Below are 25,343 nucleotides of genomic sequence, written 5' to 3'. Positions count from 1 at the left end.
GATTTATTTCTCAATGGGCATATAACCTGAATGGCTTTAAGTGTACTCACAGTGAGATCCCATGTCCTCAGGATTAACTATGCCTCTGCAACCAGAGAGAATGAATTCATTCATTCATTCATTCATTGAGTCTAAAGGACATAAAACAGGCATCCTAGGCTGTCAACTCGCTTGGAACCATCAGTATAGATTAGTGTATTATGGCTGTGTTGAGAAAATAAAAGACTTTTCCGACTGTATCTCACTTGTGGTACATTATATTTTTCATCCACATCATTCCGAGAAAAAAAAAAAAAGGTAAAGTAATACTCAGAGAAATTCTTATTTACTATCAGTGTGAACCCGGACATTAATTCTGACCAACCATTTCTACCTGTAATAACCGTAATATGAATGAAATGACCTCCTACCTGTAACTGAAAAATCTAGTAAAGTTAAAAATTTATTTGACATACCTCTGAGTTAGCTTTCTCCTTTGCCACTGATTTTCCTATGATGGAGGACAAGAAACGTTTTGAAAACAGTCTAAGTCTGAACTTTTGTAGGAAGCGTAACTCGCCTTGCCACTGACGTAACAATGCCAACTGGCTGGTTGCAAGAATATCAGGTAGTTCTGCATCAGAAAGAAAGAAAACAATTGGATCTGTGAAATTATCACCACCAGAAACAGTGAATTCATTTGTACAAAATGTCAAAGACAGCACATTATTAACATCCTGTAACTCATCAAATATATTACTTTCATTGTATTACCTCGTCACAAACGGAAGGTGAATTTCAGCTTGTCATTTCTGCTCATATTTTAGAAACACAATAAATTATCAGGTGACACAAGTACAAGTTTATTATTTTGTCACTTCTTTTAAAACACACGGTAGGCTCAAATAATATTACATTCTGCATTAATTTTAATCTTTATTTTATCAATGAATCCGATGTTGGCAACTACAATAACGTTCATTGAAATTACAATATCAAGAAGAATTCAACAATTGAAAAGAAAATTATACCACTGATTAATAACTTTGCAAAAATGGTTCAAATGGCTCTGAGCACTATGGGACTTAACATCTATGGCCATCAGTCCCCTAGAACTTAGAACTACTTAAACCTAACTAACCTAAGGACGGCACACAACACCCAGCCATCACGAGGCAGAGAAAATCCCTGACCCCGCCAGGAATCGAACCCGGGCGTGGGATGCGAGAACGCTACCGCACGACCACGAGATGCAGGCAATAACTTTGCAAGAGAATATTTTTTCGAACGTTTTCAAGGTTTACAGATCCATACAATGAACAGTTAGTTACTTAGTTAAGTATTTCATAGATCATTTGAACAATTCTTTTATCAAACGGATGTCAAATGAGTCACTTTTTCCTGCATGTCTCGCAGCAGTCCAAGATGCCAAAGGTGTTTTCTTAAAGAGTTTTGAAAGGTGGTCACATTAATGTGACAACAGGTTCCACATTGGACTCCAGCTGTCTGCTCATAGAACTGGTCATTCAATAAAAGGTAAGTGGAATACAATACATGTTGAAACAGGTTAGTTAATTCAATGCAAAACATAACCTCAATTAACTGTAACAAATTAGACAAAGGAACATGGAGATACATCAAAACTTACAAAGATGCCAGAGTAATTCAAAAGAAATCCATCTAATTGACATGAGTAGCAAGGTATTTTGCTACACGGTATGCTGGAATGCCAATGTTACTGACAACAGGCCCAAGGGGGGCAGCAAAATAAGAGCTAAGAGTCCTGACAGCTCTTGTAACATGGAACTTTTTTTTCCATATTTTTTTCCCCAGGAGATTGCCAGTCTTCCTCTTCACCCTTCTTGTTGGGTCGGCATAGTGTGATACACTGGAATAGACAGTAATCCCTGCATCTTTTGAACATACTCCTGCTCGTCAACACAACCACATCACTGCTCTTCTTCACATGTAAGATACCAATACTGTATCAGAATCCCCCTTAAGTGAATTGACTACACAGCTGCTGTACTATTTCTTTGTGTTGACTGAGGCACCTTCACCCATGGGATAAATAAGACTTTAAAACTATACACAGTGTTGGAAAACTAATTTACAATGGAAATACATGAGTAGAAGTGTGTATATCAGTGTATTTTTATCCCTGTGGTGTTCCGTAACTTGGGGCAGAGACCTTTGCACTTCTTGGAGAAAATGGGGTAAGGTACATGGACTAAGCTGAGACAGCTTTAATATTAATGAAGAAAAAAAATAATCCCACCAATTAAATACCAACTGGCATCTATTTCTAGATGATGACATCAAATATAAAGTGTTATTCATTAGTGCCTCCAGGATTTCAAAAGATGACTGCGCGAAAACTAAGAAACACACAGAAAATAAAGACGCATATCACTAGATAGAGCATATCTCTAAGTTTTAAACCCACACTGCAGGTGCTCAATATGGGCATTATTTGTGATGTGGCAGAAGGCAAGATGTGTGAGCAATTCATTGACACTGCTGTTGCTGCCGCCACCGCCACTGGTGTCGCGCAGGAGGTGCGATAGCAGCCCTCTTTGGAAACCTGTTCATTGAATTGCCTATCTGTAGATGCCAACCAAATAGATATGACGACATGTAGTGGATGATTTGCCTACATGTTCTGACACACATATTACAAATTGAAACTTGGGGAGATGCTCTATCCAATAATGTGTTTCTTACTGAATGTCTTCTAGTTTTCGCACAATCATCTGAAACCTCAGAGGTACTTATGGAAAACCTCGTACATGCTAAAAATTTAATTAATGTCTCCAAGCAAATTATATCCACCAGTCAGTGCTGTACAAAGAAATGAAACTCTGGAATTCAAAATTCATTACTGCTGAACAAAATTTAGTGAAAAAATGATGAAAATGGAGTTGTCTTGTAAATCGGACAGATTTTGTTCCCTACATTGAAAGTAAGATCTTTAAGGATGGGTGGAACATGTCAGAAAAACCAAAGTACACCACACCTGTTTACAAAAGACTTAGGTCAGAAGTGAAATGATCTTAAGTGAAAAGATTCTCAACGCTGTAGTTGAGACATACTTCTCTTCCTTTAATTCATGTCTATGGTCACTTTTTTTTTCATCAGACTACCGGTTTCGGTCTATAATGACCATCTCCAGGTCTGCAGCAAAATATGGGAAAAAATACAAATACATTAGCAGATTGTATATAGCCTAAAACAATAAAATAAACCATAATGAAAAGTACTACTGACATACATGTGCATTTGTGCACTTCAGATATGAAGAGGCATATCTGTTTTACAAAAACACATGCTAATATACTGGAGCCGTAGAGACAAAGTCAAATATCAAACCCAAAATTAGCATTGTGTCATCAAATATGTATAAATAACAGCATATGCAAGATTCATCTTGACAGCAACACTGCTGTTCAAAACAAACAGACAAACAGCTGTACAGCAGCCACAAAATGTTTGTGTTGCAAGGTCACCAGAAGTTGCTTCTGTAGGCACACACACTGTCTTCAATGATTAATTGTACAACGTAAAATAAAGGGGAATACAATCAGCAAAGTCTGTAATGACCTTATAAGGTGTAAGATATATTACAGTAATAAAAAGTGATGAACTAAAACAAGACAAAAGTTATAATGTTAAATGGGGAAAAGCTAAGAGAAAGTAATTGACATAGGCTCAAGTGCCAAGATTATAGATAATGACATAAATAATGAGCAGCTTTCAGAGTGCACAGAATAACACAAAAATTATAAAACAAATAGCTAAAGAAGCCACAATGAAATAAAAAAGACTGCCACTCATAATCAGTGCCCTCGGTTATTGCTAATGTCAGAAAGCTGCATAGATGAGAATGGATTAGAGAAATGTGAACGCCAGAATGACCCTCGTACCCTGCGGCACACCATTGCAAGAAAAGAATGATAAAACCCCATACCAGTGCAAGTGCAAAATTATCTAGTTAATGAAGTATACTATATAAAAACAGAAGGAACAAGAAAACACAAGAGTTGTGTGGACAATGTGTGGTGTCACCGCCAGACACCACACTTGCTAGGTGGTAGCTTAAATCGGCCGCGGTCCACTAGTACATGTCGGACCCGCGTGTCGCCACTGTGTGATCGCAGACCGAGCGCCACCACAAGGCAGGTCTCAAGTTACGGACTAGCACTCGACCCCAGTTGTACGACGACTTTGTTAGCGACTACACTGACGAAGCCTTGCTCTCATTTGCCGAGAGACAGTTAGAATAGCCTTCAGCTAAGTCCATGGCTACGACCTAGCAAGGCGCCATTAGCCTTACATAGTTTGATAGTTACCGTATGAAATGTCTCATCAAGAACGTTGTAAACCAAAGGACTATATGAAAGTTAAGTATTCCCAAAGCAACGTACTTTTCTTGCTACCATTCACTACTTATCCTGTTCCAGAATTCACGCCCGTCTGCGTTAGATAGCGTGCATTTCGGCCTCCTCTATCTACAAGGGGTTGGCACATTTGCCAACACATCATTGGCGACGAGACAACGGAAAGGGTCTTGTTCTTTCTAATTGCTTACATTTACTTGTGTCATGGCTTCGCCACAATCTCCCGATGTACTGTCCGAATTTTATCGCTTGCAGAATCAGCAGACGCAGGTGTTATTGGATGCCCTTGGACAACTCGTCCAGGGTCAACGTGCACTGCAACACGATGCGGCAGCCGCCGCTTCACCGCTCCCGCAGCCACAACATGCAGTTGCACCGCCGTTTCGCAATTTTGATGCACAGCAAGAGACCTGGACTGAGTGGTCACGCCAGTTTGGATTTCATCTCGCCGCCTACAGAATTCAAGGTAACGAGCGGCAGCCTCACTTATTGTCTTGTGTCGGCGTGCAAACGTACCGTGTGATAGTGAAACTGTTTCCCCGACGCGACGTAGCAACTCTGTCCTACGAAGAAATTTTGTCGGCATTGGACGCCTATTTCAAAGAAACAGTTAATGTAGTTGCAAAGAGGTATACTTTCTTTCGTACACAATGTACGCCCGGTCAAACTAATCGGGAGTGGGTTGCAACTTTGCAAGGCCTTACTAGGGATTGTACGTTTGAATGTGACTGGCCTTCCTTATTCAGATACTATGGTACGTGATGCAATTGCACAGAACGTTTCTGATGTTCGCATACGGGAGCAGATTTTGAAACTAGTTAATCCCTCCCTTCAACAAGTGATAGACATATTGGATAGACAAGACACGCTTGACTTTGCTCAGGAATCATTTGCGACTTCGCCAGCCGTGTGTAACATTAACCGGCCGGCCGGGCGCGCTGCGCGGCCCGGTAAACTGCCCTCATGCACGTCTGCGCAGCTGCCGTCAAAAAATCTAAACCAGGTGTGCCGCGACAGCATACAAATGCAGTGAAATCATGCCCGCGGTGTGCTACTAGACATTCGCGTGAACATTGCCTGTCACGCCAAGCTATTTGCTTTTTCTGTAATAAGAAAGGACATGTTCAAAGTGTTTGCCAGAAAAAGCTCAGATCAGACACTCTTAATCATTCCAGGCCCTTTGTTTCGCGCCGGAATCGAACCAAGGACACTCAGGCTCGTGGACCTTCCCCCATGGACATTCATGTAGTTAATTCCACTTCGTCCAGTGACACTGTCTCTAACAGTGACTGTGTTCGTCCCACAAAAGTGTGTGTCGACGTCGCCGCAAATCACGTCAATTAGCAAGTGATTCTGTACCAGTGTCTGTTCAAATTGCACAAAACAGTCGCTCTTGTCGTCAGCAGGACAATAAACTTTTTGTAGATTTGGACTTTAATGGCAAGGTCATACCATTCCAGCTCGATACCGGAGCTGCAGTTTCATTGCTCAATCACAACATGTACAAACAACTGGGCAAACCTCCGTTGCATGCCACAAATGTTCAGTTAAAAAGTTATTCAGGACAGCTTATCCCTGTGTTAGGACAGTGCACCCTTCTTGCAACATATAAGGGACAAACAAAACTTGTGTCATTTTACGTTCTTCGTTCTTCTACTGCAGTGAACTTGTTTGGTTTAGATTTATTTCAATTGTTTAACTTGTCTGTAGTAAATCAGGTCCTATCAGTGAATCAGACTGTGCCTTCCAACAGTGTTTCTCGTCTGTGTGAAGAATTTGCAGACATTTTTGCACCGGGCCTGGGTTGCGCTAAAAACTATGCAGCACATTTGGAACTGAAACTAAACGCGCAACCGAAATTTTTCAGAGCGCGCAATGTTCCTCACGCATTGCGTGTTGAGATCGCAAGAACATTACACGATTTAGCATCACAAGGTGTGAGTGAATGTGCGCAATGCCTCTTCCATTTCAGCTCCACTTCATCGCTTACGCCGTACAGGTGTTCCGTTTCTCTGGACGACGGAATGTGGCCGCGCTGTTCGCCAGTTGAAATCGGCGTTGCTTTCTAATACTTGCCTTACGCAATTCGATCCCCAGAAACCCCTTTTGTTGATGGTAGATGCATCGGATTTCGGGATCGGTGCTGTGCTTGCGCACAAAGATGGGTCGCATGATTGCCCTATTGCCTTTGCGTCAAAATTGCTCTCGTCTGCGCAAAGAAATTACTAACAGATAGAGAAAGAAGCTTTGGCTCTCGTGTTTGGTGTTACTAAGTTCCATGATTTCTTGTATGGTCGTCACTTTACCATCATCACAGACCACAAACCTTTGACATCGCTTTTTCATCCGAACAAGCCTGTACCTCCGCGTACAGCGCAGAAATTCATTCGCTGGTCTATTTTCCTCTCACAGTACCGCTACGATATCTTGTATCGGTCCACTGCTAAGCACGGAAACGCCGATGCGTTGTCCCGTTTGCCTGTTGCTGAGGATAAGGCATTCGATTCTTCCGAACTTGCTTGCATGTTCATTGATTCGGAAATCGATGAAGTGGTCGAATCGTTTCCGATTGAGTTTCGTCGTGTAGCTACAGCCACAGCTGCTGACCCTGTCCTTGCTACCGTTTTGCGTTTTGTTGCTATGCAATGGCCTTTGTCAAAGTCTCGGATCGAGGATCCGTTGGTTCGGCGATTTTTTTGCTCATAAGGAGAGACTTTTTGTTCGACGTGGTGTTTTGTTGTTGCGTTCTGATAATGATCAGTCCCGAGTCGTGGTCCCACGTTCGTTACAGTCCTCTGTTTTACGGCTTCTTCACCAAGGACATTGGGGTATAGTGCGAACGAAACAACTTGCTCGTCAGCACTGTACTTGGTTCGGAATCGATGCTGCGATTACGAATATGTGTTCTTCTTGCATGGCGTGTGCCGAACAACAATCCGCACCGCCGCGGAAAGTCTTTGCATGGCCAAAAGCCACTTCCCCTTGGCAACGCTTGCACATCGATTTTGCTGGTCCATTCTGGAATGCTCGATGGTTGGTTCTCGTAGATGCCTTCAGTAATTTTCCTTTTGTTGTCCGGATGTCTTCCACGACGTCCTCCGTCACCATCCAAGCGTTGTCTGCTATCTTTTGCATTGAAGGTCTTCCGCAGACTATTGTTTCTGACAATGGCCCACAATTCATGTCCGCAGAATTTCAGTCATTCTGCCAGGTCAATGGTATTCAACATCTGACATCCGCGCCGTTTTCGCCTCAGTCAAACGGTGCCGCTGAACGATTGGTCCGGACTTTCAAGTCACAGATGTTGAAATTGAAAGAGTCGCATTCTCGGGAGGACGCGTTGTTGCTCTTTTTGTCATCGTATCGCTCTCAGCCCCGAGATGGTCGCTCGCCGGCTGAGTTGCTCCACGGTCGTCCTCATCGAACCTTGATGTCTTTGCTGCATCCGCCGCATCAGGTTCCTGTGCAGCGGCAGACTCCTGCTTTTGCTCCAGGCGACGTTGTCTTTTATCGCAACTATCGAGGTTCACGGCGTCGGCTCGCAGGGCGCATTCTTCGCTGTCTCGGCCACGCGATGTATTTGGTTTTGGGGGCCTCTGGTGAGGTGCGTCGGCATCTCAATCAGCTGCGCCTCTGTCGTCGCACAGGTTCTGCCGCTCCCCGTCTGCTTTCAGCGACGGTGCCGTCTGGTCAGCGCCCTGGGGACCCATCTACTGGCTCGCCTCATCCCCAGGTGTTACCGACGATGCCTTCCATTTTGCCCCATGGCGACACGCCGCTGCAGCCGCTGCCTGTTCTCCCGCCGGCGCCGCCCGCATTCGACGCTTCGCTGCAGCCGCCCAGCGCCTCCCTGGGTCACGCGCCGCCGATCACTTCCCGTGCCCACCTGTCCTCCGCCATGGAACTCTTGCCCGCTCCGGACCACCCGACGTCATCGCGCGTCGGATACCCCGACGCAATAGAGGTCGACCCTTCGGCCCCTCCTGTCTCTTTACGGGCGCATACACCGCATGTTGACGTGCACCCTGGAGTAGGTTTTCAGGCGTTTCCTAGCTCCCCTCGGACCGAATGGCCGGGTGCGAGTGGCACAGCCTCGCCTGTTGTTAGGCTCCCCACCTCATCGCATACGTCAACATGGGGTCCTCCCCACGGCGGGCGGAAGCCTTATAACACAACCGTTCGCCAATTTGCGGGGGAGGAATGTGGTGTCACCGCCAGACACCACACTTGCTAGGTGGTAGCTTAAATCGGCCGCGGTCCACTAGTACATGTCGGACCCGCGTGTCGCCACTGTGTGATCGCAGACCGAGCGCCACCACAAGGCAGGTCTCGAGTTACGGACTAGCACTCGACCCCAGTTGTACGACGACTTTGCTAGCGACTACACTGACGAAGCCTTGCATAGTTTGATAGTTACCGTATGAAATGTCTCATCAAGAATGTTGTAAACCAAAGGACTATATAAAAGTTAAGTATTCCCAAAGCAACGTACTTTTCTTGCTACCATTCACTACTTATCCTGTTCCAGAATTCATGCCCGTCTGCGTTAGATAGCGTGCATTTCGGCCTCCTCTATCTACAAGGTGTTGGCACATTTGCCAACACATCACAATGTAAGAAAATTAAGTAAATATGTAAGGCACTCTGTACTGGGTGAAACTATCAGCAAACTATACAAAATGGAGGCATTCAGTGATTAAAGCAGAACATTGTCGAACAAAGCAAAGTAGGCAGTGGGCATGAAATTGCTCAGCCTATTAAGCAGTTTTGTTGATTATTTCTTTTTCGCTTTATAAATTTCAAGCTCTTCTAACAAATTAAGAATGTGGCCTTTTTCCACCCCAATGTTCCCTATATAATGACCAGTTTCAGATAAATGCTGTTCCAAAGCAGTCTTGTTCCGTGGCTCTGAAAGCTATTTAAACCTTAAGTTAAAAGAGCAGAACATTTGACCGATATAATGTTTGTCACAGTTACCGCAATCAATCCTGTATACTCCAGAGGCATCAAGTTTGTCATGCGTCCTTTTCAGTTTATGTTTTACTCGCAGTTTTAGGGTGGTGTTAACCTGAAAGCCACATCTGACATCAAATTTCCTAAAACATTTTTCTATTTTCAGGGACATTTTGCCATTAAATTTCATAGGAATGTTTTTCGTTCTTTCTTTACTGGTTCTATTTTATGTGTGTGTGTGTGTGTGTGTGTGTGTGTGTGTGTGTGTGTGCCTGCTGTTTGTTATTCATTTCTTCAACCTACTGGAAGGACACGTGACATTTACGGAAAAGCTGTTAGTTACCACAAAATGCTGAGTTCTTTACGAATTTCGCTTTTGGCCAAACGTAAATGAAGGAGCCGGTGAATCATGGAGGTGAAGAAGGCCTTTTTTTGTATCAGGGAGGATGGCATGAACTGACAATGATGAAACTATCTGCACAAGTAGGTTCCCTGAAAATCGAAAACTAGTTTTTATAAACATTCCTAAGGGCACGGTCATTGTACTTAATAGAGATCTCTTTTTCAACTTCAGTAGGAAAAGTTATTTTTGGGTGCATGCTACCAATGGCTTGGGCCAATGCATTGACCTCACTGGTGTCACCTTCTAAATGTCATCAACATAACATTTATATTAAATCACTTTATCTTTTAGATGCGGAAACTTGGCAAAAATTTACATTCTAAATCATTCACAAAAATATCTGTTTAAGTACCAGCTAGGATATTACCCAACCCAAGCCCATCTTTTTGAAAATATATTTTGTCATTGAAGGTAAAAAAATAGTAAGCTCAAACAAATTCTATAAATTCAACTACTTGAGTACACTCTGCAGTACTAATCCTACTATGGGATAGGAGATTATGTCTGTGAAGTCAATACTTTCTTTTACTGGGACATTGTACATCCGTGATCGCATTTGCTAGCCCCAAACTGTTTTTGACCCCAAAATAATTATCTAATGAGTAAACTGATTTAAGATCGTTGTTAAGAAACTTACTTAATTTATAGGATGGTGATGACATATTTTTCACGATCAGATGAACCAGATTTCGCATCTTTGTGAATCTTAACTTGAGACCGAAGCTAGGGAAGTTTGCAATTCATCATTTTAAGTGATTTCCTTCCATATTTGTTAAGAAGAAACTGGGAGCTGTCAATCTTTCTTCGCAAACCAGACAAACTTTTCAGTTGGGTCTCTGTGAATTTCTTATCGTTTTCTGCAAGAAGCTCTTCTGTTTTCCTAATGTAGTCATCTTCATATACAAGAACTGCCATACTCCCATTGTCAGCTCGGATAACCAATGCTTTCTCCTTCTCTAACTTGATATTAAGACCCTTTAAAATACGGCTCTCATGATTCACCATTTTGAACAGATAAAGCTTTATTGACCTGAACAGCGGTGTCCACAATTTCTAATTTTGTCATCCCAGCCACTTCACATGCCATTTTACTTTCAACAATTACTCACTGAACATCCGCCTTACCAACATGTGAAGTGATGTGTTGTAAACCTTAATTCAGTAAAATATTTTCCTCGGTACACAGAACAATGCTCAATAAATGAAAAGCACCAGTTTGCTTTTGTTCTACAATATTGTAGAACAAAAGCAAACTGGTGCTTTTCATTTATTATAATGTTGTTCTACCAAGAACCGACAGAAGATTCTGTTAACAAGAACTATTCTTCGTAAGTTAGCTACCCTAAGTTAACAACACCCTAAAGCTGTGAATAAAACACAAACTGAAAAGGATGCATGACAAATTTGATGGCTCTGGAGTATACAGGATTGATTGCAGTAACTGTGACAAATATTATAATGGTCAAATGGGCTTCTCTTTTAACTTAGGGTTTAAAGAGCTTTCACACCATGGAACAAAACTGCTTTGGGACAGCATTTATCTGAAACTGGTCATTGTATAGGGAACACTGAAAAAAGTATGTGGATTCTCCACAGGGTGGAAGAAGGCCACATTCTTAATTTCTTAGAGGAGCTTGACATTTATAAAGCGAAAAAGAAATAATTAACAAAACTGCTTAATAGGTAGAGTGATTCCGTGCCCAACGCCTACTTTGCTTTGTTTGACAATGTTCTGTTTCAGTCACTGAATGCCTCCATTTTATATAGCTTGCCGATGGTTTCGCCCAGCACAGAATGCCTTACATATTTACTTAATTTTCTTACATTGTTCACACAACTCTTGTGTTTTCTTGTTCCTTCTGTGTTTATATAATATATTTCATTAACTAGGTAATCTTTCTCTTGCACTGGTATGGGGTTTTATCATTCTTTTCTAGCAACGGTGTGCCACAGGGTAAAGGGGTACCTCTGGCAGTCACGTTCTTCTAACTACTTCTCGCCTATGCAGTGTTCTTTCATTAGCAATAATAGAGGGCGCTGATAATGTGTGGCAGTCTGTTTTATTTCATTGTGGCTTCTTTAGCTATCTGTTTTATAATTTTTATATTATTCTGTGCACTCAAAGCTGTTAATTATTTATGTCATTATCTATAATCTTGGCACTTGAGCATACGTCAATTACTGTCTCTTAATTCTTCCCCTTTTTAACAATCTAACTTCTGTCATGTTTTATTTTATCCCTTTTTATTACTGTAATTTCTCTTACACCTAATAAGCCCTTCACAGACTTAAGTGATTGTATTCCCCTTTATTTTACATTGTACAATTAATCAATGAAGAATGTGTGTATGCCTACAGTAGAGACACCTGGTGAACTTGCAACACAAACATTTTGTGGCTACTGTACAGTCATTTGTTTTGAACAGTAGTGCTGCTGACAAGATGACTCTTGCATATGCTGTTATTTACACATATTCGACAATGCTGGTGCTGATTTCATGTTTAACATTTGATGATGGCACTATGGCTCCAGTACATTAGGACGTGTTTTTATAAAGCAGATATGCCTCTTCATATTTGAAGTGCACAAATGCACATGTATGTCAGCAGTACTTTTCATTATGGTTTATTTTATTGTTTTAAGCTGTAGACAATCTGCTATTGTATTTGTATTTTTTCTCATATTTTGCTGCAAATCTGAAGATGGTCATTCTAGACAAACTGGTAGTCTGATGACAAAATTGTGACCATAGATGTGAAGTGAAGGAAATTTATTCTATATTTCGGTCACTGTTTTATTCACTACCATGTCACAACTTCTGAGCCGCACTTTTCACTTACATATTAAAATGCTTACCACAAACATCTACACATTAGTTAGTTCTGTGATCCACAGATCATATTCAGTTTGAGAACTACTTTCCTTTACAAAAAGATTTAATATAGAATCTAATTCCAAATGAATTGGGGTGAAAGAAAACTGCACTGTATTCATCTTGACAGTAACAAATAGCTTGCAGATTATGGTTCAAATGGCTCTGAGCACTATGGGACTTAACTTCTCAGGCCATCAGTCCCCTAGAACTTAGAACTACTTAAACCTAACTAACCTAAGGACATCACACACATCCATGCCCCAGGCAGGATTCGAACCTGCGACCGTAGTGGTCGCGCGGTTCCAGACTGTATCGCCTAGAACCGCTCGGCCACTTCGGCCGGCGCTTGCAGATTATGTTCCAAATCTTTCTTAAAGCAGATTATCACCAACGAAAAACATTTTACATATTATAATAAACAGGATCATATATGTGAAAAGCCAGCAGAATGGCTAGGACAGGTTTAGTTGTAAAACTCACCTATACCTCCAGTTTCATAATCCTCTCTATCTTTCAGTATTGTCATACGAATTATATCCTCACGGCTGGCATGCTGCCGTGATCTATGTCCACCAATGGTTCTTTTAAGTTCTATTTGTTCTAACTCATCATCAAATCTGTGAAGATACCTGCAAGTAACACTTTAGACATGTTATGTTCTTTATACTTCCGAATCATTAACATTTTTGAAGCTTTACAAAACATACATAAGCAACTTTTTCTATAAACACTGAAGTTCATTTTTGTTTTGAACAAACAGCTATTTTGCAGAATTTTTGAAGATGTTGGGCTTATTACAAACTGAAATACTAATGTAATACTATAAAGCACATCTCAGAATTTCTAGCTATGGAGGTATAAAGTAAAAGTATTTGTGAGATGAAGTAAAAGAGCCTTTTTGGGTGTCAGGGCTTGAAATAAATTTATAATGGGTAGACATTTTGATGTAGCAGTTTTAGGAGAATGTGTTTTGAACTACTGTAAGATACTGGTAAATGTCTGGCCTGTGCTACTGTTTATGGCATTAATAGCCTCATGAAGCAGTTGCAGGAATCATGACCGAATTTTTTGTGGTGATCGTTGTTTTTTTGAAATGAATGCAGTGGCTACTCCAGGTCAATCAATCATGGGTTTGAGTACTGATACCAGTAATGGAAAAATGCTCAGCATTCATTATGAGTGCATGTCAGTTCTGCTTTCGGAGAAGCACGGGCTAGGATGCAGGCTGTCAGCCCTGCAAGAGGAAGGTGGGATTTCTTTCCTGCACCACTCCTCTTCCTGTGGCAGTCCTAGCTCTCGTTGGCTTACTCTCATAGTTGACTGGCAGATTAAAGTGTCTGCATTATCACACTTACTCATTATTACAGAAAAAGTTACAAAAATTTATCTTACTTTCATGGTCAATGCAAGTTTGAACTAGTGTAACTAGAAACCAGTATGGCTTCTCATTTTACATTTAATCTCTTTGATGCATAAAAGATATATAGAAAACTAAATGAAAACCATGACCATATAAATCCTTTAGTATATGGTAATTATTTCGGACACCAAAAAGGATGAGAAAATTTTATGAAATGTCAGTCAGACACTGCAACATTTGCATAAGCATCTGGAGAGAGACAGGAGAGAGAGAGAGAGAGAGAGAGAGAGAGAGAGAGAGAGAGAGAGAGAATTCATAACAAGAGTCTGTTTGTAACCTTCTGCCTTTCTGCTTACTAAGAATCAATGGCACTATACACCGATAATTATCATTTCTGTCATTCATTCAGTCATTCATTCATTTGGGTCGTACGGTACAGTGATGGGACTTAGATAGCCTCTCTTAAGCAAATGTCAAACTCACCTTCCAGTGGCACACTCCATTACCACAGACAAGGCTATGACGATCAAGAAATGGCAGTATAACCCAACCACACAAACGGAATTTTAGGAAATAACATTCCTTCCCCTATAACACCTTGGTTGGGAGCAAATGCCAAGGCTCAGTGGTTGCAGCTCACCATGGCAATCGATAGTTGTATGCTAATAGCCCTTAACTGCTTAAAATCTATATATTTAATAGCCCATAACAGCTTAAAATCAATACATCCCCTTTGTCAGAAAAGTTCCTGGACTGGGTTTTTAAAAAAAAATTGGACTTACCAGGTAATGACCCAAGCAACTATCGAAGTAGTCCCCTTGGATATCTATACACACACTTGCCAACGTTTCTGGAGATATTGGAAGCAAGTAGAGAAATTTTCAAATGCAATGTTTGAAAAAATTATTTGTCACAGCTTACAGGATGTCTGTGATATCCTGACGAAGCTTTCTTTTCATTTGCCTTTTCACTCGTGAAAGCAAGAAAAAATATCAAGGCATAAAAGGTCAAGCAAGTATGGCTGATGTCTACATCTACATCTACATTTATACTCCGCAAGCCACCCAACGGTGTGTGGCGGAGGGCACTTTACGTGCCACTGTCATTACCTCCCTTTCCTGTTCCAGTCGCGTATGGTTCGAGGGAAGAACGACTGTCTGAAAGCCTCCGTGCGCGCTCTGATCTCTCTAATTTTACATTCGTGATCTCCTCGGGAGGTATAAGTAGGGGGAAGCAATATATTCGATACCTCATCCATAAACGCACCCTCTCGAAACCTGGCGAGCAAGCTACACCGGGATGCAGAGCGCCTCTCTTGCAGAGTCTGCCACTTGAGTTCATTAAACATCTCCGTAACGCTATCACGGTTACCAAATAACCCTGTGACGAAACGCGCCGCTCTTCTTTGGATCTTCTCTATCTCCTCCGTCAAACCGATCTGGTACGGATCCCACGCTGATGAGCAATACTCAAGTATAGGTCGAACGAGTGTTTTGTAAGCCACCTCCTTTGTTGATGGACTACATTTTCTAAGCACTCTCCCAATGAATCTCAACCTGGTACCCGCCTTACCAACAATTAATTTTATATGATCATTCCACTTCAAATCGTTCCGCACGCATACTCCCAGATATTTTACAGAAGTAAGTGCTACCAGTGTTTGTTCCGCTATCATATAATCATACAATAAAGGATCCTTTCTATGTATTCGCAATACATTACTTTGTATGTGAGATGATAACAACAATGTCTGGCCAGATACTTGGTAACAGATAACCAATATGGGGTCTTGCACTGTCATGCAGTACGAAACAGTCCTGAGAACACCACAAATCAGGGTGGTGACACCTAATTGCTTGTCATAAATGTTTCAAGATTTCAATGTAAACAGTTTGGTTCACTGGTTCACTGCTTGAGCTGGAGGAAAATACTCTTGGAGACCTAATCCTTTCCTATCAAACATTGTGATCAACATTGTTTTTGTTCTCTATGGTTGTCATTTGACTTTTTTTCAAGGCTGTTGAGCCAGGACTCCGCTATTCAGCACTTTGACACTTCGTGTGAGAGTCATACCTTTCATCCCCAGCAAAAAGTTTTGACAGAAATGAGGGATCATGTCTGGCTCTATCCAGTACTTCAGCAAATATTCTTTGTATTTCCTCTTTCTGTTTATCTGTTAGTGCGTGAGGGATGAGTTTTGCATTACGTTTCCTTAAATCTTAGGCTAAAATCTTATGACATACATTATGATTCAAAGTTGTTCTTATATAATACATCATCTGATATCTGGGATCAACTTGCACTGAATCCCTACCTTCACAAAACATTGTGTGCCACTTGAAAAGCTGACTTCTTTGAAGTGTCTTGTCTGCATATGCTTGCTTAATCTTTGTCCTTTTCCTGAGATTAACAGAGAAATTACTGTTCAGGCTTTGCTCACAAACAGCATCAACTGTGTCACCATGAATAATGTGCCAAGAATCCAAACAGTCTTTTACGAAGCATAGCCCTGCCACCCAGTGAGTTCTAACGGAAACACGGCCCAGTTCATTTCAAGAACACACACATTCAGGTAACATGAAAAAAACATTTGTTCCTTTTTAGTACTGCAACACAGACACTTTTCTGATAAAGAGAGTATTAAAGAAACTAAGAAGCAGCCAGGCAGACCTAATAACAACCTTTGTAAATAGAATGAATTTGGAGACCTGGAGACCTTGACTGCGCATATATTCCTGTGTTCTGAAAATCCAAATAATGATGATCCCTCTTTGACGGATTGGGACTGCTCTTAGGTAAAAGAAAGGAAGAAACTATTAGGGAGTTTAAATCCAACGTCTATGCAGAACTCCAGAAAACAGTCCCGAACACATGCAGGAAAGACATTTTAATTACGATGATGATTTTAATGTAAAGGTGGGTGCAGACACTCTTGCTCTGAAAGAAGTGATGAGATGGTATGGTGTGGACAACATGAATAATGGAGAACTTTTGTGGATTTCTGATCCAATAATGGTCTAATTATTGGTGGGTCATCTTCCCTCATAAAGAATGTCAAAATGTCTTGCATGTCTCCAAATAGTTAAACTCAAAATCAACTCAAAATCAAATTGACCATTTTAGGGGGAAAAAAATAGGAGAAAATCTCTCAAACGTGAGAAACCAAAGGGGAGCAGATAGGCAGTGAGCACTGTCTTGTGTCTGCACATGTTTGCATCAAGATACTTCAACATCTACATGGATGCTCTGCAAATCACATTTAAGTACCTGGCAGAGGGTTCATCGAACCAACCTCACAATTATTTCAATCTCGTATAGCGCACGGAAAGAATGAACACCTATATCTTTCTGTACAAGCTCTGATTCCCCTTACTTTATCGTGGTAATTGTTTCTCCCTCTGTAGTTCAGTGTCAGTAAAATATTTTCACATTCTGAGGAGAAAATTGGTGATTGGAATTTCATGAGAATATTCCATTGCAACAAAAAACGCCTCTATTTTAATGATGTCCAGCCCAAATCCTGTATCATTTCTGTGACACACACTCCCATATTTCGCAATAATATAAAACGTGCTGCCCTTCATTGAACTTTTTCGATGTACTCCGTCAGTCCTATCTGGAATGGATCCCACACCATGCAGCATTATTCTAAAAGAGGATGGACAAGCCTAGTGTAGGCAGTCTCCTTAGTAGATCTGTTACTTTTTCTAAGTGTCCTACCAATAAAATGCAGTCTTTGGTCAGCCTTCCCCCGGAAACATTTTCTGTGTGTTCCTTCCAATTTAAGTTATTTGTAATTGTAATACGTAGGTATTTAGTTGAATTTACGGCTTTTAGATTAGACTGATTTTGTCGTGTATCGAACTTTAACAAATTCCTTTTAGCACTTATGTGGATGACCTCACATTTTCGTTATTTAGGGTCAACCGCCAATTTTCGCACCATTCAGATATATTTTCCAAATTGTTTTGCAATTTGTTTTGATCTTCTGACGACTTTATTAGTCAATAAACAACAGCATCATCTGCAAACAACCTAAGACGGCTGCTCAGATTGTCTCGCAAATCGTTTATATAGATAAGGAACAGCAAAGGGCCTATAACACTACAATGGGGGAATGCCACTAAGAGAAATTGTTTCCAACTCAAAAGAAGAGATTTTACATTGCAAAGTTGAAAAATGAAGAGGTCATGATGAAGAGGACATTAATGAAGTCTGGGAGAGGGTCAAAGCTGAAAAAATTGTTTGCTTGAGGAACCCAAGAAGAAAGGAATAGATGTCAGAAACAATTTGAAATTGTATCAGACAACGGACAGGAGTAAAACTAAAATTAAACAGTAACAAGACATGGCTCTGGAGAATTAAACTACGGGAGGAACATAAAGATGATTACATGAAGGTGAAAAAAAGTGTTACAGCCAATCACGCAAAGTGGGTCTCAGAATTGGCTGAGAAGGTACAGATAGCAACTGCAGCTGGAGACATGAAGGAGCTCTACAATGTCACAAGGATCCTTGACAAAAAGAAAGTCACCCACAGTCAACCTGTAATAAGCAAACAAGGGCATCTTGCCAACAATGACACACAACTTTCAAGATGGCTATGCACCTCAAGGTGATTCGCAGAGTATGGTTGCAGACGTAGATGGTGCGAACACTTCACGGAGGTGCTGAATGCACATGATAAAAGGGAACCCGAATATGAAGGTGATCCTGAAATGATAGAAAATATGATTAGTTCAGAGCCACTTTCAGAGGAAGAGATTAAGTTAGCAATAAAACAAGTAAAGAATGGAAAGGCCCCAGTGGCAGAAAACACTGCTCCATGACTTCTGACCACTGACCCAGGCACAGCCACTGATCATCTTTACCCTCTTTTGATGAAGAACTACAATTTGAGGAGTGTGCCACAGGAGTTGAGAGAAGGGCTCCTCGTCAAATTGCCCAAAAAAGGAGCCATCACCAACTACGATAACTGGAGGGGAATCGGCTTCCTTACGATTCCAAGCAAAGTGTTTGCACAAATTATCCTTAATAGAATCAAGGTGCAAGTTGAACTTGCATATGAGAAAGTAACAACCCAGTTTTAGAAGTAATCATTCTTGTACAGATCAAAGAAACACCCTTAGGAGTCTTTATTAAACAATCAAATACACGCATCACTAGACTTCAGTGTCTTTCTTTAGACTTTGAAGAGGCCTTCGACTTCATTAAAACAAGTCATATGTGGAAACCTTTGAAGTAGTATACAATAGAAGAAAAGATACTAAAGGTTAATACAGAGACTTACAATAACTAAAAATGCTGAATCATTCATGAGGGTAAAGTTATGGAGCCATTGCCAGTTAAGTCTAGAGTTTGATTCTTTCTCTCCATCTATCTTTTTACTTGTACTGGATGAAATTATGAGAAAAGTGGCAGAGGAGGAGGAGAACAAGAAGAAAGGATACAATAAGGATGGACTGAGTGCTTGGATGATCGTGTGTTTTCAAGAAACATCTGCCTCCTCTCGCAGAACCATACTGACATGGAAGGAAAGCTGCAGGACCTTGGATATGAAGCCAAGATTGTTGGATTGAAAGTGAATGTCACCAATACAAAGATTATGAAAATCAATACAAGGGGTACAAGAAAGCTGAGAGCAAACAACGAGGACGTTAAGAACATGAAGGAGTTCACAAACGTTGGGGGTGTAGTTACTGAAGAGAAAAGTGCAGGTGCTGATGGCAGAACAATAATCTGAAAGGTAAATGGAGCCTTCATCCAGCTGTATGCATTACAGAGGGCAAGAGAGATTTTCATAACAAGTAAACTGTGAATATTTAGAAGAAACGTGAAAGCATTGCTTCTAGACAGATGTGAAACTTAGTAGATTACCTCTACAATCACCAAGAGTTTGTAAGTCTTTGTCAGTACATGTCTTAGAGAAATGCTTAAAGTCTTTGGAACAGAACTAGAGAAGAACAAATCACCATCCAAATCAAGAGAAGGAAGTGGAACTGAACCAGACACCCACTCTAAAAGAGCCCTGCATAAGAGCAAGAGGAAATAAGTCAGTAAATCATTCATTCACTGACACATTCATGAATCCCATCATAGGACGGGGATGTGGAGCACATCAAATTCTGTATCAATTAGCTGGTGCAACCCCTGCATGCTCCTTCTGTAACCCACACTACAGTCCAATTAAAATTACTTGATAGTCCACACTTCACAGGCATGAACTGGTTTCCTCCAATCAGAGTGCTCAATGTCACACTTGAGCTGTACACTGTTGCCAAACTGCCCCAACAATTGGCCAATTCACCTTGTCCAACTTTCTTTCTTATTGTGTTCAAATCCCAAAACTTGGATATGGCCCTTTAATTTTGTATTTCATCACAAATTACGAAAACCACAAAACTAAAAAACCAAACATACATACACACACACACACACACACACACACACACACACACACACAACATTTCATACACAACACTAAATAAACACTACTTCCATACAAGACACAATTCAGTGTCACATATACCATTAACACGATCACAGATACTGGTTTAGATTTTTAAAAATTTCACACAATATTATGCGAGACCAAATTTTTGAAGACTGCAATTCATCGTTGCTATAGGAGTATATTAATCATAAATACAACAATTTGATGCACAACATTGTAGCATACTGGTTAGTGGATTAACTTGTCTTGTAGAATTTGAAATTCTTACCACCCAGTGAATTTTTTTTATTTCTAAATCTAATTAAAAGATTTTCATTATTATTTTTATTCAATTAATTGATTCATATGTATTTTTTATTTAATTTCTAATACTTTGCCACGTCATTTTCATTATTGCATTGACTTTTTTATTTGGCCTTATTTTTCTTCCTATCATTCTTTTTTTCATGCAGAATCTGCCAGTATCTACAACCAAGTGTCAACCAGGATGCTCACTGGTTGCGAAAGTGGTAGTTCATGTAGCCAGTGTGATAACAGTTTCAGATAACCAGCAAATGATAGCGAAAAATTACATTTTGTTTCCTAGTACTGAAACAAATTTTTCTGCCTTGAGTTTGCTCATACAGGTTGGCTTTAATCACTGTGAACAAAGCGATTGTGATTTTAGTTCTACCGCTGATTGTTAAGCACTGTTTTGTTGGATACATTACACAACATATGTTGTCTGTCACTGTTCAAGCATAGGTCACTTAAAATCAATTTTTGACAGAGTATCTTGCAATTCCGTCATATCTCACGGCAGCCGCTTCCAACATTCCTCTGTGTTACACATTAATAGTATATGTGAAGTGACCCGCTGTGTCTGTGTGTCACCTATAACTGAGCAGTAGCTAGCAGCTGATGTGGCAATACAGTAACAGCAACTGACAGCTGTCAACTATCAAGTAATTTTAATTGGACTATAGTACCAAATTACAACTAAAGTTAAGCTGCTTACATTGTAAGTAGAATTTTTTTTAGTCTTTCCTAAAAATCAACCAGTGGAGTTTCAGAAGATGTTTATTATTTTGTTTTTACAATGTGTCATATTTCACACAATGTCCAATGACAAATATTGGTTTGTGTTTTATTACAAACAATATGTATTTAAACTAGTGTTCTGACTGCACATTCAACAGAATGGTCTTAAATTGATATAATAAGATACAGGATTTAGTGACATTTAAGGATAATTAAAAAGGTGTAGCAAAACAAGAAGAACAATTAATAACTGAGAAGCACACCTGCATCACAGCAGCAGACAGCACAATGTGGAGCACAACATGGAGTGTGAAAGGAAGGCACAAGAAATAAAGTATTTACCAATCTGAGACGTTCCAGAGATCACTGGAGGTGGCTTTTTTCTTTTTTTTCTGTTCTTTGTAAAGCACAGTAAAATGCAGCACACATTATTTTGTTAGGGATATGGAAATAAATACCAGATGGATCTACAAAACATCTTTAAAAATTATACAGTACCAGGCTGTATTACTACTGCGAGAAAATGGCTTGCTCCACTCAGTCTCAATGGAGTCAACAAAAAATACACAGCAAAATATTAGTACACACTTTTTCACTATGTCTTGTTTGCCAAACATACCTCATGTACCAGCCTGCAGATACTAACACGGGTCAATGCTACAAGTATTTGTTAGAGTACTGGTTACTCTCCACATTTTTGTGTCCTTATGAACTTATGTCACTAAGCCAAATGTCACATATGACAAACTGAAATGATTCTATTGCACAGGTACAAATATTCCACTTTAAAAATTTTCTTGTTTGTAGTGAGAAACAAACTGATCTTCCCATTGATACAAGGTGTTAAAACACCTTCAGTTCGAAATGGGAAACTTAATAAATTCCGTCTACAATGTTTACAGTGTTTTTACTATGCAAATGCAAGTTTAGAAGTCACAGAATCATAAAGCCATGATCATAAAGTGACTGCAATGTGCACTGGTATCAAAAAGATGCTATAATGACAGCAGATGAAATTTATTAAGGAGTTTTACATTTCTTTCATTGCTTCAGTTTACCAAGAATAGTTGCTATGACTACAAGGGAAAACTGTAGTTTAACAAAAAACTAATTTAGATTGTCTCAAATAATTCTAGATTGTGGTATCAATTGTAGTGTTCTATTTTAAAAAGTTTCACCAAAAAAGTTGCAATACAACAAAAAGGAACAACTTTCATTAGAGAATTTCTGCACAACAAACACACACAAAATAGGCATCCAAAAACATGCTGATGAGCTACACTTGTAGTAGCACCCACCATGTGTAATACCTTCAATACGACATTAAGTCTTAGAACATTTTCATGCTCTGTAGTGCCATAATAAATCTTAATAATTTCCTTTACAAGCAACACAAACACTACACTATAAATAAAGGGTGAGTCAAAAAGAACTTCACAACTTTGGATACTCTCTTGACAGACACTCTGGTACAGGTAAGAGAAGTAGAGGATAGTAATGAAGCTATAGCTGAGGGGCACAGTACGCAACTGACGAACTCTGAACAGGGTCTACTGAATAACACTCGAACACTGTGGGAGCTAACTGAGGAATTGGTGGGATGTGTGTGGACGGCTATTGACTTAGTGAATCGGTACATGAATGTTATACAGACCTGGTAAGATGTGTTAAGACACCAGGGTAGCTGTCACAAGTGTCAAGTGTTATTTTGGTTTGATGTGACTACCATTTGTGATGCGGCAAACATCCTACTGATAATAAATTTGTTTGCACACTCATTGCAGCAATTCAGGTGTAACTTGTGCAATGGCAGTGTACATACGATTTTTCAGGTCTTTAATGGTACCCTAGAAAAAGAAATCAACTTGTGTCAAGTCTGGGGATTTAGTTGGCCATGCGATTGATTCTCCCAGGCCAATCACTGACCTGGGAAGCAATTATCAAGGAAATATTGAGCTCCCATGAGGAAATGAGGTAGTGCACCACCTTGCTTGTAGTAAACTGTCCCATCTCTATAATCTTCATTGAGCTGCGGAATAAAAAGTTTTCAAGCATGTCCAGATAAACAACACGAGAAAGTGTTTTCTCCATGGAAAAAAAAGGAGGCCATACAATCAATTTGCTAAGGGCACAAAGCACTAACTCTAGGACTATCACAAACTTGTTCCAGGATTGTCTGTGGAGTTTTACTGCCCCATACTCTGAAGTTGTGGGTGTTCACCATGCGACTGATACGAAATGTTGGCTCATTGCTGAAGATTATTGTGCTCAGGAATGTCTTGTCATTCTCTATCCAGTGCAACATTTCCGCAATGAATTCCCCATGGGCAACCTTTTGCATCGCTAATGTGCTGCGCCATTGTGAATCTGTATGGTTTCAAGTGTAAATGACTATGCAGTACTCACCAAAGTCTTTTGTGGAAGGTCAGTGTCGTGAGACAAGTCGCGTTGATTTTTATGAACCGCAGGAAAAGCTCCACCTAACCTGTTCGATGTAACCAATTACACAAGAGCCATCTGGTGATTTATAATGTCACAGTAAACAACCCACCTCAACAAAGTTCTTGTGCCAAGAGTAAACTGCAGGCCTGTTTGGAGGCTCTTTAGCACATTTGGTGTGAAATCTATGCCGAAGGGCTGCAGCAGAATTTGTTTTACGCTCCACACCAGTGGGCATAGCAATTTTAAATGTGCGCTGTGCTGGTGCTCCTGGTGGTGGAATGGGATACTGATGCACTACGTGAATCAAACTTTGAGGCTGTTTGCTACAAAATGACACCAATTTTGTAAGTTATCTCAATAAATTTCTGTATCTTTCCAAAGTCGTTATGTCCTCCTTGACTCACCTTGTATTGGATGTATTGGACAAGCATCTACCTTATTAGCAATTATTTGTATAAAAAATAAGAAAAATATACATAAAGATTAGATCTTCCCCCATAATGAAATCACTACTGCTGAGCAAATACGGATAACAGTGTGAGAGCTACAGATCTCTAAACATAATACTGCAATGTACCCTAGCAGTCCAAAGAGTTTTGAGACTATCATCTTACCCCACTTGAGTCCAATGCACAGCATGTTCATACACCCATATGAAACTGTCAGGGTGTCTGACAGCTTTCATGTAGTTCGCAAATGAGAAACACACACACTTATTTTTCATATTCTTATTTGTCCATACCAGTACAGAGCTACACACTCATCTTCTGCTGTCCTATAGAAGATACATATTAATACCACACGTAATGCTATAGGCATAAGAATAAAATACTACTATGCACCAGGCATTCAAATGTAAAATCATGAACACATCCTAACTTCCAGAAGATGTAGCCTGTAGCATATAATATTATGTATTAAATTAATACGTATCTTCTATGGGACCACTGACGACGAGCATGTAGCTCAGTACCGGCCCACAAAAATACAAAAGAAGCAAGTAGCTTTGTCCTTGTCTATAGTGGGTATTTCTCCTATGTGCTATCAGACACATTTTCTCTGGTGTTTCAGCAGATATCTGCAATTCCATTTTTGCAACGTGTAGCTGTAGTCAGCCTAACAGGTCTTTCATACAACAAAAGTGTCAACAGAAAGTATCAGCTTGTGTCTCATTACCAACAAAATTATTTTAAGGTGGAATTTTACATGCTCATTTGATAGAGCTTGTCCTAAATTAGTCTAGTGCATTACTTCTTTTATCAAAATGTATAAATAGGAACAGTATAACATGAAGAAAAAGCAATACTCCAGCAGCACTTCTGCATGGCAGTAGCAGTCATGCATGGGCCAGTGCGGTGCTGTCACTGCTGGAGTACTGGTTATTCTTTATGCTTTCTTGTCCCCGTTAGTTCACACCTATCAAAGGAATATCACTCTAGACTAATCTGGAACCATTCTGT

The 25,343-nt window shown here is 40.2% G+C and overlaps 1 protein-coding gene across 1 annotated transcript in view; it reads right to left on the bottom strand.

The window, feature by feature from the left end:
* Nucleotides 1-25,343, bottom strand: part of LOC124596003 (translation machinery-associated protein 16 homolog) — a 48,802-nt gene that overhangs the window by 5,653 nt on the left and 17,806 nt on the right. Inside the window, exons 4-5 of the mRNA XM_047134953.1 lie at nt 13,089-13,237; nt 456-613 (exon numbers count right to left, since the gene is read on the bottom strand). Coding sequence (XP_046990909.1) covers nt 456-613; nt 13,089-13,237 — 307 coding nt within the window. The remainder of the gene's footprint in view (nt 1-455; nt 614-13,088; nt 13,238-25,343) is intronic.

The sequence above is a fragment of the Schistocerca americana genome, chromosome 2, assembly GCF_021461395.2.
Source record: "Schistocerca americana isolate TAMUIC-IGC-003095 chromosome 2, iqSchAmer2.1, whole genome shotgun sequence".
NCBI lineage: Eukaryota > Metazoa > Arthropoda > Insecta > Orthoptera > Acrididae > Schistocerca > Schistocerca americana.
Note: the sequence above shows the minus strand (reverse complement) of the source record. Positions and strands in the feature narration are given on the sequence as shown.